At 36.9% G+C, this 15787-nt stretch overlaps 1 protein-coding gene across 2 annotated transcripts in view; it reads right to left on the reverse strand.

Moving 5' to 3' along the window:
• ipo11 (importin 11) overlaps positions 1 to 15787 on the reverse strand; it is a 131905-nt gene that overhangs the window by 20900 nt on the left and 95218 nt on the right. Inside the window, exons 24-27 of one of the 2 annotated variants that reach the window (XM_042762477.1) lie at positions 15300 to 15380; positions 10841 to 10936; positions 10611 to 10724; positions 5381 to 5502 (exon numbers count right to left, since the gene is read on the reverse strand). In XM_042762477.1, coding sequence (XP_042618411.1) covers positions 5381 to 5502; positions 10611 to 10724; positions 10841 to 10936; positions 15300 to 15380 — 413 coding nt within the window. Of the gene's footprint in view, positions 1 to 5380; positions 5503 to 8345; positions 8475 to 10610; positions 10725 to 10840; positions 10937 to 15299; positions 15381 to 15787 lie in introns of those variants that run through there. The other variant, XM_042762476.1, reaches the window with a different exon arrangement.

Consider the following 15787-nt stretch of genomic DNA (forward strand, 5'->3'; position numbering starts at 1 on the left):
GAAGAAACATTCAGTGCCTTGGGCACTGCTCTGAGCCCACTGGTGTTTATTCAGAGGAAGCCAGAACACAGCAAATAGAATAGTAATGGCAGGATCAGAAAATGGCAATCAAAGCACCCTGAATTCCTGTGAAAATGAATATGCTGGCCTCATTTCATGCAAGCCTCTCGGCACCGTTAAATATCCTTTCAAAGTCTGCTTTCATAATTTTCTCTGCGTCGTTCAAGTCACACGAGTCCAAAGAGAGATGAAAAAGCATCTGAATAAGAATGATTGTTGACTGGCAGAGCACAATTCCTCTGTAAAATAAGTCTGTATATTGCTATATTGTAAATATTGTCATTAAAATGGCAATTTACGCCACACCAGACAGAAAAAATTGTCAGAAATTAAAGTGAAATTAAGGGCAAACATTCCCCCAGTGTCAAAAACCTGCCTGACAAAGTGAAGTAGACCAAAAGATCCTCAAAAGCTAGACATCATGCCAAGATCCAAAGAAATTCAGAAAAAAAATGAGAAAGAAAGTAATTGAGATCTATCAGTCTGGAAATGGTTATAAAGCCATTTCTAAAGCTTTGGGACTCCAGCAAACCACAGTGAGAGCCATTATTCACTAATGGCAAAAACATGGAACAGTGGAGAACCTTCCCAGGAGTGGCCGGCTGACCAAAATTAGCCCAAGAGCACAGCGATGACTCATTCATGAGGTCACAAAAGACCCCACAATAACATCCAAAGAACTGCAGGCCTCACTTGCCTCAGTTAAGGTCAGTGTTCATGACTCCACCATAAGAAAGAGACTGGGAAAAAATGGTCTGCATGGCAGAGTTCCAAGACGAAAACCACTGCTGAGCAAAAAGAACAAAGGCTCGTCTCAGTTTTGCCAGAAAACATCTTGATGATCCCCAAGACTTTTGGGAAAATAGTATGTGGACTGACGAGAAAAAAGTTGAACTTTTTGGAAGGTGTGTGTCCCATTACGTCTGGCGTAAAAGTAACACCGCATTTCAGAAAAAGAACATCATACCAACAGTAAAAATGTGGTGGTGGTAGTGTGATGGTCTGGGGCTGTTTTGCTGCTTCAGGTCCAGGAAGATTTGCTGCGATAAATGGAAACATGAATTCTGCTGTTTACCAAAAAATCCTGAAGGAGAATGTCCTGCCATCTCTTCGTGACCTCAAGCTGAAGCGAAACTTGGGTTCTGCAGCAGGACAATGATCCAAAACACACCAGCAAGTCCAGCTCTGAATGGCTGAAGAAATCAAAATGAAGACTTTGGAGTGGCCTCATCAAAGTCCTGACCTGAATCCTATTGAGATGCTGTGGCATGACCTTAAAAACGTGGTTCATGCTCGAAAACCCTCCAATGTGGCTGAATTACTACAATTCTGCATAGATGAGTGGACAGTTATTCCTCCACAGCGCTGTAACAGACTCACCGCAAGTTATCGCAAATGCTTGATTGCATTTGTTGCTGCTAAGGGTGGCCCAACCAGTTATTAGGTTTAGGGGCAGTTTCTTCACACAGGGCCATGTAGTTTTGGATTTAGTTTTCCCTTAATAATAAAAATCTTCATTTAAAAACTGCATGTTGTGTTCACTTGTGTTATCTTTGACTAATATTTACATTTGTTTGATGATCTGAAACATTAAAGTGTGACAAACATTAAAAAAAAAAAAAAAAAATCAGGAAGGGGGCCAACAATTTTTCACACCACTGCATGTATGTATGTATGTATGTATGTACCATATATGCATATATATATATATAATATATATATATATATATATAATTCAGGATTCTTTGATATTCTCATAAACATCTTTAAACATCTTTTTGATTTATCATAAACGTCTTTACTGTTGATTATGACCAATTTAATGCATCCTTGCTGAATAGAAGTATTAATTTATTATTATTTTTATTCTAAAATACAAAACTGACTCCAAATGTTTGAAAGGAAGGGTATTTCTATTGGATAATTCTACTCTAGGTCTTTTTGGTGGTATTTGCTTAGGCATCAGTGTTCAATTTTATGTTTATTACTCTTCAGCTACAAACTGACTGAAAGTTATAGCCAATAATCTTCAAATCTAATTATTCAGACTGAATATGTTAGTAAATGTATTACATTGAAGTATTTGAGAAAAATCACAGCATAATTTGTAATTATATATAAAAAAAGCTCCTGAAATAGAGCTCCACAATTATCACAAATATCAACACTGCTGATTATTGCTCTTGATATCGTAATTACAACTGTTAAGGCTGATTTATGGAATATACATAAATACTTATTGGGTGTTTTGTATTGAATGGATGCATTTTGTCTTACAGTGTTGCAAAAACACACTGTAAGCAAAAAACGTTTATAAATATAAATATATTTGGATTTTTTTTTCATAATCAGTTAAATTGTAATAGCCATAACTGCAATAATGGTTATGCAATAATAACTGTGCAGCCCTACCCTGAAAAAGTAATGGAAAAGTTAATTTCTGACACTGGATTAGATTCGAGCAGAAGGCAAGATGTGGCAATAATGGAGAAAACAACATCGTGTATCTGTGCTTCAGAGACTAAGGCTCAGAGATATCGCTCACGGAGCCAGGCTGTCTCTACAAGCGTGATAATGCATGACTATCTGGCTCTCCCTCAAGACTCAGGCTGCATGGGAAGCCTCTCCTGTATATCACAGCAAAGCCCTGAGAACTGCAGAAGGAAAACAAGGCCATGATGGAGCTGTCACTGTTGCCAGTTAATCACTGCTTTGGGTGGGAGGAAGACTGACAATGAAGGGCTTTGGTATTGATGCCAATATTGATCTCATAGAACAATGACCCATAAGATCAATCTCAATGAAATAAGGTGACAACAAACCTGCAGCGGCACCGCAATCGATTTCAAAGTCCTGAACGCAATTCCATGATACAAGATTTCATAATGGGCACATATACAGACAGATACATACATACAAAATGTGGACGCATACAATAGATCAGATAAATCCAGAGCGTGAAATACTTTGCAGAAGACCGGCTGCCCTTCAGAAAAGGAAGGGTCCAAACATGAGCCTGCATGCAGAGACATGGTCAAGTGTTTTCATGTGGCCAGACTGAATATTTATATTGTAATGAGAATTGTGAAGGAGCGTTAATCATGAATTTCTCCACCATTTCTCTTCCCCTGACGGTCTGCACATGTAAAAGCAATATGACCAGAGAGATGGTCTGGTCTTTAAGGTGGCAGGGGTCAGCAACATTTTTGACATGAAATTTAAATATCTCTTGTTAATCACTGTGCGAAATCGCATAAAAATATGTTGATGTGATGTCTGCAGTGCAGGATGTTCTGTTTCCTAGAAAAAAATCCTACAAATTAGCACCTATTGCCATTCACTACATTGTGTGTGCTGGAGGTAAACAAGTGCATCTCTTCCCTTAATGATGTGATTTTGAGTGTCAACGTTACTGCCAGAATGATATATGCAGAATTGAAAAGATTGAGAAGAAAAGTGAGTCAAGCAAATATATTATTCTGCAGAGATCCTTATTTTTACCATTGTTCACAAAGAATCTAATTTATGAGAAAGTATCACCTTTGAGAGCAAAAAAAAAACCCCCCAAAAAAACCATATCAGCTGTGTGCAGGGGTTACACATTTTCCCACTTAAAATTGAGTTAAAGATTCTAAAACCAACAAAATTATGATTAAAATCAAATTTCTACCATATTTTACTGTTGCTCTTAAACTTGGGATCATTTTGCTATTGTGTGTTTAATACTTAATGGTGTGAAATTTAAATTTGTGAAATTTCTTGAGCAAAAACAGTCTATTGTCTAGTGTCAATAGTGTAGCAATATAGAAAGCACTGCTCAAACCAAGCAGCTTTCTGCTGGTCAACATGCCAAATCTGTGTGATCATCTTCAACTCGCTGCAAAATTTGTGTGGTCTAATCTTTCGCACTTATGAGATATTCCCAATTGCATGGATTCCCATGGATATTACTGAATTTCGCCCGCAAAAATTTGTAAATGTGCCTGCACGTTAATAAAGAAATGACCCGAGTTATGCTTGAACCACACCAAAACCTAATTTTTCTTGTACATTGTACAGGGGATGGGGGATGGGATATGAACAGCAAGTCATGGCCACTTATGTTTTTATATTACTGTAACTCATCAAAATAAGTTAAGCAATTTCGACTTGTTTTTATAAGTTAAATGAAATTCAATTAGATTTTTTTTTTAAAAGTTGGTTTAATGTAATTTAAGTCAAAATGACATTTACAACCAACTGATTAAACCTAAATTAAGGCAGCACTTGAACTTACTGTATTTTTTAAGCTGAAATAGTTTGACATTTTTTATAGGGTTTATTTTTACACTTTCAAAACAAACCTACCATGAGCTCTGAAATTCTGTGGAAACTTCAGCATGATTTCAGCTTCAGCATCAAATCACAGATTGTACAATTGTTTCTTATTTGCAAGCAAGGGGGAAGTTTCGGCCTAGTGGTTAGAGAGTTTGACTCCTAACCCTAGGGTTGTGGGTTCGAGTCTTGGGCCGGCAATACCACGACTGAGGGGCCCTGAGCAAAGGCACCAAACCCTCAACTGCTCCCCGGACGCCGCAGCATAAATGGCTGCCCACTGCTACAGGTGTGTGTGTTCACGGTGTGTGTGTGTTCACTGCTGTATGTGTGCACTTTGGATGGGTTAAATGCAGAGCACAAATTCTGAATATGGGTCACCATACTTGGCTGTATGTCACTTCACTTCACTTGTTGGCAATGCATCATAGGGTGAGTTCAATCATTAGTGTATGTGTTTCTTCTCTAGATGGTTTGGTTCATAGCTTGACTGTTCACTGTTTATTGAGGATTTAATAATAATAATAATAATAATAAAAAAAGCCTAGAGAAAATGAATAGGAAAAATGTTTCCAGAACCAGGGCCATTGAAAGAAATGTGGACGATCACTGTGGCACCCTATTAATTAAAATTCATGGGAACGTACTGGTTGCGTATACTGGCGGCCATTACTTGAATAGATGCTGCTACAAGCGTTGCTATTTCTGCTTGGTCTATTATATCAGCAGTTGACAAAAACTGAATTGTGAGGCATGGGAACGTAAATGACTCAGATAAAGCTGACATCCAAACTACTGACGTAGCTAAAACCAACAAGCCATTTCTCCTGCCAAGTAACCATTACAAAGTGATTTTTTATTTGTTTGGTCTCTGAGGTGAATGTCAAATGATTTATATAAATGTTACCACTTGTACAGCTTGCTGATGACTTCTGCTATATAAACATCCGACATTTGCATGCAAATGTGATAGGATGATCCTGCAGGTGTTTATAAGATGACAAACCTGTTGTCAGATGGTAAAAGCGACATGAGCGCCAGGGCAGAGAGCTTTCTTCTCTCAGGCTGGGTGATGTTGTCCATGCGGTCCACCCACATCTCAATCATACTCCCCAAGAGCTGGTCTGCCTGAGAAAGCAGAGTATCACCTGGATAAACATCCGTTCACATAATTCATTTATATTTAGCCGTTGCAAGGTAAGCGAGCACACTGAACAAAGATTAATCCAACCTTCCTAAGATAAGAGGATACATTAGGGAAGTTGAGCCAGGCTGTACAGGGCCCATCCGCAATCGATTTCATGGGGCCATGATGGAGCTGTCACTGTTGCCAGTTAAATCACTCTGCTTTGGTGGAGAAACGACAAACGCAGGGCTTTGGTATTGATGCCATTATTGATCTTATAGAACAATGACCATTAAAATCAATCTCAATGAAATAAGTGTGACAACAAACCATGCAGCGGCACCGCAATCGATTTCACAGTCCTGAAACGCAATTCCATGATACAAGATTTCATAATGGGCACATATACAGACAGATACACATACATACAAAATTGTGGACGCATACAATAGATCAGATAAATCCAGAACGTGAAATACTTTGCAGAAGACCGGCTACCCTTCAGAAAAGGAAGGTCCAAACATGAGCCTGCATGCAGAGACATGGTCAAGTGTTTTCAGTGGCCAGACTGAATATTTATATTTGTAATGAGAATTGTGAAGGAGCGGTTAATCATGAATTTCTCCACCATTTCTCTTCTTCCCCTGACTGTCTGCACATGTAAAAAGCAATATGACCAGAGATGGTCTGGTCTTTAAGGTGGCAGGGGTCAGCAACATTTTTGACATGAAATTTAAATATCTCTTGTTAATCACTGTGCGAAATCGCATAAAAATATGTTGTGATGTCTGCAGTGCAGGATGTTCTGTTTCCTAGAAAAAAATCCTACAAATTAGCACCTATTGCCATTCACTACATTGTGTGTGCTGGAGGTAAACAAGTGCATCTCTTCCCTTAATGATTGTGATTTTGAGTGTCAACGTTACTGCCAGAATGATATATGCAGAATTGAAAAGATTGAGAAGAAAAGTGAGTCAAGCAAATATATTATTCTGCAGAGATCCTTATTTTAACCATTGTTCACAATAGAATCTAATTTATGAGAAAGTATCACCTTTGAGAGCAAAAAAAAAAAAAAAACAAACAAAAAAAAACCTATCAGTTGTGTGCAGGGGTTACACATTTTCCCACTTAAAATTGAGTCAAAGATTCTAAAACCAACAAAATTATCAAACAAATTAGTTTTATGAGACCATATTTTACTGTTGCTCTTAAACTTGGGATCATTTTGCTATTGTGTGTTTAAGACTAATGGTGTGAAATTTAAATTTGTGAAATTTCGTGAGCAAAAACAGTCTATTGTCTAGTGTCAATAGTGTAGCAATATAGAAAGCACTGCTCAAAACCAAGCAGCTTTCTGCTGGTCAACATGCCAAATCTTGTGTGATCATCTTCAACTCGCTGCAAAATTTGTGTGGTCTAATCTTTTGCCCTCATGAGATATTCCCAATTGCGTGGATTCCCATGGATGTTACTGAATTTCGCCTGCAAAAATTTGTAAATGTGCCTGCACCTTATAAAGAAATGACCCAAGTTATTCTTGAACACAACAGAATTGTACAGGGGATGGGGGATGGGATATGAACAGCAAGTCATGGCCACTTATGTTTTTATATTACTGTAACTCATCAAAATAAGTTATATGAACAGCAAGTCATGGCCACTTATGTTTTTATATTACTGTAACTCATCAAAATAAGTTAAGCAATTTCGACTTAATAAAAATAAAATAAACCAACAACTGATTTTACTTAAATTTTGGAACAAAATAAATTTAATATATTTTTTAAGCTTAATTAAGGCAGCACTTGAACTTACTGTATTTTTTAAGCTGAAATAGTTTGCCATTTTTTATAGGGTTTATTTTTACAATAAACCACAACCTACCATGAGCTCTGAAATTCTGTGGAAACTTCAGCATGATTTCAGCTTCAGCATCAAATCACAGATTGTACAATTGTTTCTGAATATATTTATTGGGGGAAGTCTCGGCCTAGTGGTTAGAGAGTTTGACTCCTAACCCTAGGGTTGTGGGTTCGAGTCTTGGGTCGGCAATACCACGACTGAGGTGCCCTTGAGCAAGGCACCGAACCCTCAAACTGCTCCCCGGACGCCGCAACATAAATGGCTGCCCACTGCTCCAGCCGGTGTGTTAACACGGTGTGTGTGTGTTCACTGCTGTGTGTGTGCACTTTGGATGAGTTAAATTTTTTCTCTGATTCTACTACTATAATTCAAACCACTATAGAATGTTTTTCTCATATATATACTTTGATTTATTAATTGAAAATTTAATCAAATCATTAGTGTATGTGTTTCTTCTCTAGATGGTTTGGTTCATAGCTTGACTGTTCACTTTATATAGAATATAAAAATAATAATAATAATAATAAAAAAAAAAGCCTAGAGAAAATGAATAGGAAAAATGTTTCCAGAACCAGGGCCATTGAAAGAAATGTGGACGATCACTGTGGCACCCTATTTTGTAAATTTTACTGGTTGCGTATACTGGCGGCCATTACTTGAATAGATGCTGCTACAAGCGTTGCTATTTCTGCTTGGTCTATTATATCAGCAGTTGACAAAAACTGAATTGTGAGGCATGGGAACGTAAATGACTCTGATATAGCTGACATCCAAACTACTGACGTAGCTAAACACAACAAGCCATTTCTCCTGCCAAGTAACCATTACAAAGTGATTTTTTATTTGTTTGGTCTCTGAGGTGAATGTCAAATGATTTATATAAATGTTACCACTTGTACAGCTTGCTGATGACTTCTGCTATATAAACATCCGACATTTGCATGCAAATGTGATAGGATGATCCTGCAGGTGTTTATAAGATGACAAACTGTTGTCAGATGGTAAAAGCGCTGAGCGCCAGGGCAGAGAGCTTTCTTCTCTCAGGCTGGGTGATGTTGTCCATGCGGTCCACCCACATCTCAATCATACTCCCCAAGAGCTGGTCTGCCTGAGAAAGCAGAGATCACCATGATAAACAATCTCGTTCACATAATTCATTTATAATTTAGCCGTGCACAGGTAAGCGAGGCACACTGGGAACAAGATTAATACACCCTTCATAAGATAAGAGGAATACATTAGGGTAAGTTGAGCCGGCTGACAGGGCCAATATATAAAAACCTCCATCTCTGAAGTTATTCGACTGATACTGTAAATAATAAAGGGGTCTCAGCAGGAAAGATATTTCTGGGATTGAGGAGTTAAGGAGAATACTGATATTTGCTGAGACTACAACAGTGCAAATGAGTTCAATTGTTCGGTAGATAAGACACAGCCCAGAAATGAAATGAAACTATGCTGTCTGCTCGGCAAGGCAAAGCATCTGGGACCATTGGGACCAAATTACATTAAGATCAGCTCCCACAAACCCAACTTAAGATACGCTGCAGAGAAGAAGAAAACTAGGCCAAGCTTGAGGAGCTTTTTTTTTTTTTTGTTTGTTAATGATTTTTTTGCTTCAGTGTATTTGACCTTGACATGAAGGTAAGAAGTATAAACAAAGTACCGGGAAAAGAGGTGATTTTTTCTTCTTCTTCTAATTGTGTTTAGTCCTCCAACATCTGAGGCATGTGAGCTTGAGTATTTTGACTTAAACCACAGGGATGTAACGATTCACCTTGAGCCTGTTTAAAAAACTATACAAAACATTACCATTCAAACCCGTCTCAGTATAATGCATATTAAAGCAATAATTAAAATTAAAGCAGTGTTTATAAGCGCTGGTGCTTTGTTTACAGCGCTAACCAAATAACATTTTCTTTTCATCTCGTCTCAGTATAATGCATATTAAAGCAGTGTTTATAAGCGCTGGTGCTTTGTTTACAGCGCTAACCAAGGAAACGCTGTATCTCTGCTGTTCCATAAGCGCCACCTGCTGTCAGAGAATGAAATTGCGTCTCATTCAGCCCATCTGCTGTCTATGTTTCGTGCAGATGTTTTATGTAATATAGTTTCTCAAAACTAAAGTCAGAGCATTCTTTTTTTGTTTTAAAATGTCAAATTATACAATCTATTATTTTTTAAAAACAGCTCATGCTGCATGTATACAGTATCTATGTTTGGATTGTGATTCAAATGCAGTGGTTTCCTCTAATTTTGAATGGAAAGAGCACAGGCAAAGCCTTTGTTTATATGAAGAGTTTTTTTTTGTCTTATTTATTTGATTAGATTTGGGGTTTGTTTACAAATTTCAATTTAGTTTTTATTTCAATTTAGACATATTTCAGTTTCACAAAGAAATGTGCAGTACTTTGTCTAATCGATTATAAAAGGACACCTTTTCATTTATAATTTGTCGTAAATCTTATTTTGTTTAAAAAAATTCATAAGAAAATCGAATCGTGAAATCAGTATTGTGAATCAAATCGAATTGTGAGTAGAGTTATGCACCAATATGAATTTCTGGCTGATATCTACAAATATCTTTTATAAGAACAATTAAAGTGGCTATTCAGTCATTATATTCACAATATAACATTGCAACAATATAACTTATTGCTTAATGTTTTATTAATATACTATTATTGTAAGGGATGCATAATGTATTCCTATACTGGATAATGGGCAAAACTGAGTATTTATTATATATTATATCAGGGTTATTATAGTTAACTAAAATCTTTAATTGTTTTATTTAATTGAAATAAAATGAACGTTAACTGAAATAAGATGTAGTATAGTATAATAGTATGAGATGTATATAAAAAATACTAAAACTAAAAATTTATAAAAACTGCAGATATAATACAAAAACTACAAAAATGGCAAAAACATAGAATTACAAATACTTTATACTGAAAATGAATTCAAATTATAAAACTATAATAATATCAACAAAATACACACAAAAAATAAAAAAAAAACAATTTTGAAACAACTTCTAAAAAACTACAAAAAAAAAAATAAAAACAAAAAATAAAAATAGAAAAAACTAAATAGAAAGTAGAAGTAGAATGACCAAATTTGTATTTTCTTGTAAAATATACTCCAATAATTTATTTGTTTTATTTACAACTTTGAAAAAAAGCAGTGTCGCAAAGTGAACAGGCGTTCTGCATCATGGTGGCCTGGCAGTCACCCTCACCTCCTGGTTGTATTCCACAGCCATTTGAGTGAGAAGTGATGTGAAAAAGCCTGAATTCTGCAGGAGAATCCGACCCGTCACGCCCAAGTATGTCGACATAACCACAGGATACCGCTGCAGTCAAACACAGAAGTATATGTAAACATTAAAAATTGGAAGCAGTATTTTTCAGTGAAATTAGGTTAGTGCAATAGGACTACTATAATAGACTGTACAGTGTTCAAACTCACCTCGCCTTCGACTATCCCCCGTAACACAGCTGGCAGAAGAGGCTGAAACATATGGGAGCCCAATACAGGACTTACTTTTATGGCAATTTCAACAACCTGCAATGAAAATAAAGAGCATTAATGATGATTTCAGACAACACCACAACAACTGACAGTGGGCATGAGTAGAAATGGAATGTTTAACAGCCTAAAATCTCTAGTTTTTAATAAGAAAATTTTAGTGCAATATCACACAACAATTTTTTGACCATTTTAGAGTGATTAGATTCGTTCAAATGGTAATAATTCAATGTACCCAAATCTATAATAATTTTTTTATTCCCCAAAGCTGCTTCATTCAGAAATTACTTATTATTACAGAACTGAGGTCTTGGGGACCCCAAACATAAAGAAAGAGAAGTCAAATCCTAACAGAACATCAGGGCACAATGGTGGTTGATCAAGTCTCGCTTTATGCAGGAACCACACCACAAGGACTCTATTAATATATTTTACCACCATCATGAATCGAGAAGGAGAAGGCCTGGAACAAGCCTACAAGCATGGCTTTTAGAAAATGAAATGGGCAAATAAAAAAGCACATTAAATTACAGAGAAAATTCACAATTCGAATATCAAAATCGAATATATCATAAATATTCTATATACATCACACAGCCCTGCTGCACACTTCTGACCTTGAGGACAACCAACTCATTTTCAATGATCTGAAACTGTCTAGCTGTTCTGAAAGAGGGGAAGAGGAGCTTGTAGTCGTGTCAATTCTGTTGTCACACTATGCATTGGCTTGAGAAGGGATCTTGGCAGCCCAAGGTCATTACCCTTCTATTCAAACCTCACTTTGACAAGATGCAGGATGAACCGTTCCCTCAAGGTGCGCTACGGTTTTTATTTTTCTTCTTCAAGCTGCTGGTGCACAAACAGCCTGGCACATAGAGCAGAACCTTACTTAAGTGAGTTCAGAGGGGAATCTAAAAAAAAACATGTATAAACAAATGCGTCTGATGTGTCTGGATTACAGCCATGACGGAGTAGAAAGCTTGAGCTGGCACAGCCTTCCCAAACTGCTGCGGGAATTACACCATTTTCTCTTTCAAAGCGTAAAGAGAAACAAGAAAACAAAACGTAAAAATACCTGAGCACACTTTACTGTTTTGAGGTTCATTTACATTTAGTCATCTTGACTTCCATTTACTAATAAATATTTTATGCAGACAGAAAAAAAAAACGGCATGTGCAGGGTTCCATATATTTATATGAAATTAATTAAAAATCTAGAAGATATTAAAAGCAGAACAGTACTTATATCTTTCCAAAAAATAAAAAAATTGCAACAAATAACTAAAAAAGAAAGCACATGGAACATTATAAATTAATTTTTTTTTTAAGTAAAGAATTGTGTTTACATGCAACTAATTTATAGGCATGACTTGCAGACAAACATGTTACAGTGCAGTCCATTATCTGTAAAGCACCGTTTATAAGTAAATGTCTTACTGTAACCAGTATTTTTAGCTTAAAAGTCAAATCTATTTCTTGTGATAATCAACTTATGCTGTAACTGTAAATAGAGCTTGAACTCTGAACATTCCTTTACAATCCATCATATAGAAATACACTAACCACATCAGTTCTGTAAGAAGTTGTAAAAATGTTTCTCAGAGGAGGATCTGGGCACTGACAGTACACAAGCTCATCCAAGGACACCCCTAATCATCACAGGACACCCCCTAGGGGCTCCCACTTGTACTTGGCTCCAGCTGCACAGTTTGCTCTTCAAATCAATCACTAACTACCACATGTTTCCCTGCGGATGTCCTGGCCAGGGCGGATAGAAGGCCAAAAACATTTTTCTAAACCTCACTGAAATCTCTCAAGCTAGCCCTAGATTCATGCTGTTGTAAACTGTCTTTGTTTCTTCTGTGGAACCCGTACACACACACACACACACACACACACACACAAAAATAAATGGGTTATGTCCTTCTACTGTCTTTGTTACTTCTATGGACCCGTACACAACACACACACACAACAAAATGGGGAATAAAAATTTTTATAGCTCTTTTCTGTCCATTTTGAAGCTTGAAATTGCATGGAATCGAAAAATCAGCACAGATTTTCTACTTGTATTCAACAGACAGAAATGTCATACAAGTTTGAAACAAAATGGGGGTTAATAAATGATGAAAAACTTTACACTTTAAGCTCACAAATCCTATCGACATGGTGAGCAACATCTGATTTTTGAGTGCTCTTAACAGAAGTGTCTTAAAAGTGCCAGAGTTTCTCTTGACAAAGGTGATTTCTGTCATAAAAGGACATGAACTGTAAAGTCCTTGATTCGTGTACACCGTCAGATAGCTGAATGGCCTGTCATCTCTCATTGTCCTTTAGCCTTTGACTTCAGCGACATCTCTCCAAACAAATTTTACTGAGAAGATGGCCCCTTCTTTCTGTGTTAATTAAAACTGTCAACAAAGTGAAAGCAGCGCAGCCAGATAATGCTGATTAAACTGAACAGTTAATTAGGGAGTTACAAAGCTCTTGCCCATGGACCCAATGATTTACGTACCAAACACGCTACCTGTGGTGTAAGAAGACAGGGGATCTTGTGATGCGAGGTTAATCGAATGGCTGCCCACACGTCTGAGACTTTCACTGCCTATACAGATGCTTTAATGCATTCAGAACAGCTCCCATGTTGAGAAGCAAACGGAGGAGTGCAGGTCTGACAGGTTGTATGATATGTACAGACTTATAAAATGTTAACTTATTAACCCTTAGAAGAACAATTCACCCAAAGATAAAGTTATTTACTTATTTATTCCAAAGCTGTATTACTTTAATTGTTCACAAAATGAGATATTAAGCTAATGTTCATGCTGCTCTTTTCTCTAGAGTGAGAGTGGATGCTGATTTATACTGCAAAGCTTCAAAAAGGATAAAGAATAAAATTAAACCTAATACATTATCTGTGTGCAATAATATTTAAGTCATTTGCTATCTAAAACATACTGAATTTACAATATAAGAAAAAAAATAAAAAAAAAAAACATTATACACAATAATCTGAATAAAATTGACGGTAAATATATTTTACACACTTTTTTAACAATGTTACAAAATATTTTCTAATAAAGACATTTGTTATACTTTTACAACGTTACAAAAATATTTTCATCTCAAAAAAATAAATACGGTTCGTTTGAACTTTCTATTCATCAAAGGATATGTTTTTCACATTGATAATAATAAGAAATGTTTATTTTTAAAGTTATTTATTTATTTCTTTAATGTTTCTTTGGAAAAAGACAACAAATAAGATGTAGTGGGGACAAAAGGACCACCAAAAATGGTTCTGAAAGTATAATATACAGGGATTCAGTAACAATCAATCAGTCTAAACAGGTTGAGAATGCTGTAGATTGTTCCTCCAGCATTCCCTACGTTTTATTTTCAACAGACTTCTTGTACACACAGATTCTCACCATCAAAAGGCACAAAACGAGTCTTTCTATCAAACTGTCAAAACATATACATGTATGTCTCGGATAACCTTGGGCCCGTTTTTTCCCCAATTAAAGTTGCCTTCACTCTGGTGGAAAGATGCTGCCTGTTTGGCACAATGGAAGACACGGAGGGCGTAAAACGTGCGCACACACCTGTGGCTCCACACCACTTAGGATCGAGGGAGAAAATTAGTTAATTAGAAAAGTTTTACAATGCCCTGAAGAGATGACAGAACAATGATGCTGCCACAATACGACACTGACATAAACACAAATATCCAAAACCTCTGGTAATGCTGCTTTTCCTAGCACTCTAGCTCTTCCTGCGGAGGCGCAGGGCGCATTTCATGCTCCAAATTGGCTTGGGGTCTCAGATGAGCATCTGCTAACCTATTAAGGAGCAGCTGGAGGCCAAAACGAAAAGCTTTATCTCTAATGGCAGCATCCTGGCAGCCGTTTCACAACGCTCTGTCCCCCGCCTCCAGAGCACTGGAACTGCAGTGCGGACAAGAACCTCGCTTTGAAGCCCACATCAGACTGGCTTCAGCCGTATGATTCCTGTATGATAATTATATGTGCTAATAGGACCAAGAGGTCACATTGATTAAATGGTTGAAAATAAGTTAATAAAATATTGGGGTCCTGCACGTAGCCCTTTCATCATTTCTTCAAAGTGAAAATCTGCCCCAAATCTTGGTGTGGAAACAGTGTCGAAAAGCACGCCTCCTCTGTCAGATCTAAGAGCTTGAGTGCATTAGCTAAAGCAAGCGAAGTAGAGAAGGGCTTTAAAAAAAGCTGAGCTGACTGTGGACTACTCAAAACCAAAACGACAGGGTTGAGGAATGGGTTTTCTAGTCATTATTCCACAGCAGTGCTGGGGCACTCTATTTCACAACAGAGTGTCAAGAAGACGAGCACAAAAAAGAGCGTTAAGGATTGAGTTGTACCTTCAGAACCTGGACTTGGCCTTCCGTAGTGATGTCTCTCAGCAGTTCACAGAAAGATCTGCAAAGGGCTTCAGCATAGTTCTAGAGAGAGATGACCACATTGTAAAAACAGAGCACAATCATTTCTGTCATGCATTAATTATGCAATATATAATAAAAAATGTATTGCTGCGTTTATTTTATGACAGCTGTATGTAGTAATTGTCATGCCTGTTGAAGTTCCTCTACAAGGGCGTAGTTTTAGTTTGAACATTGGGGTGTAAACCGTTTCAGTGGAGTTCCTTAACTTAATATTTTCTTATACTGATTTTGTTTTATTTCTTACTCCTTAACAGTTCATCAGGCTGTTAATGATTGTACTTGCTCTTATGAAAATGTACCATAGTAATTTACCATAGCACTTTACATAATAATTCTTACACATGGCTTTTGATTGTGACTTGTACTTGCTCTTATGAAAATGTACCATAGTTCTTTACTGTAGCATT

This window comes from Cyprinus carpio, chromosome A8 (assembly GCF_018340385.1).
Source record: "Cyprinus carpio isolate SPL01 chromosome A8, ASM1834038v1, whole genome shotgun sequence".
NCBI lineage: Eukaryota > Metazoa > Chordata > Actinopteri > Cypriniformes > Cyprinidae > Cyprinus > Cyprinus carpio.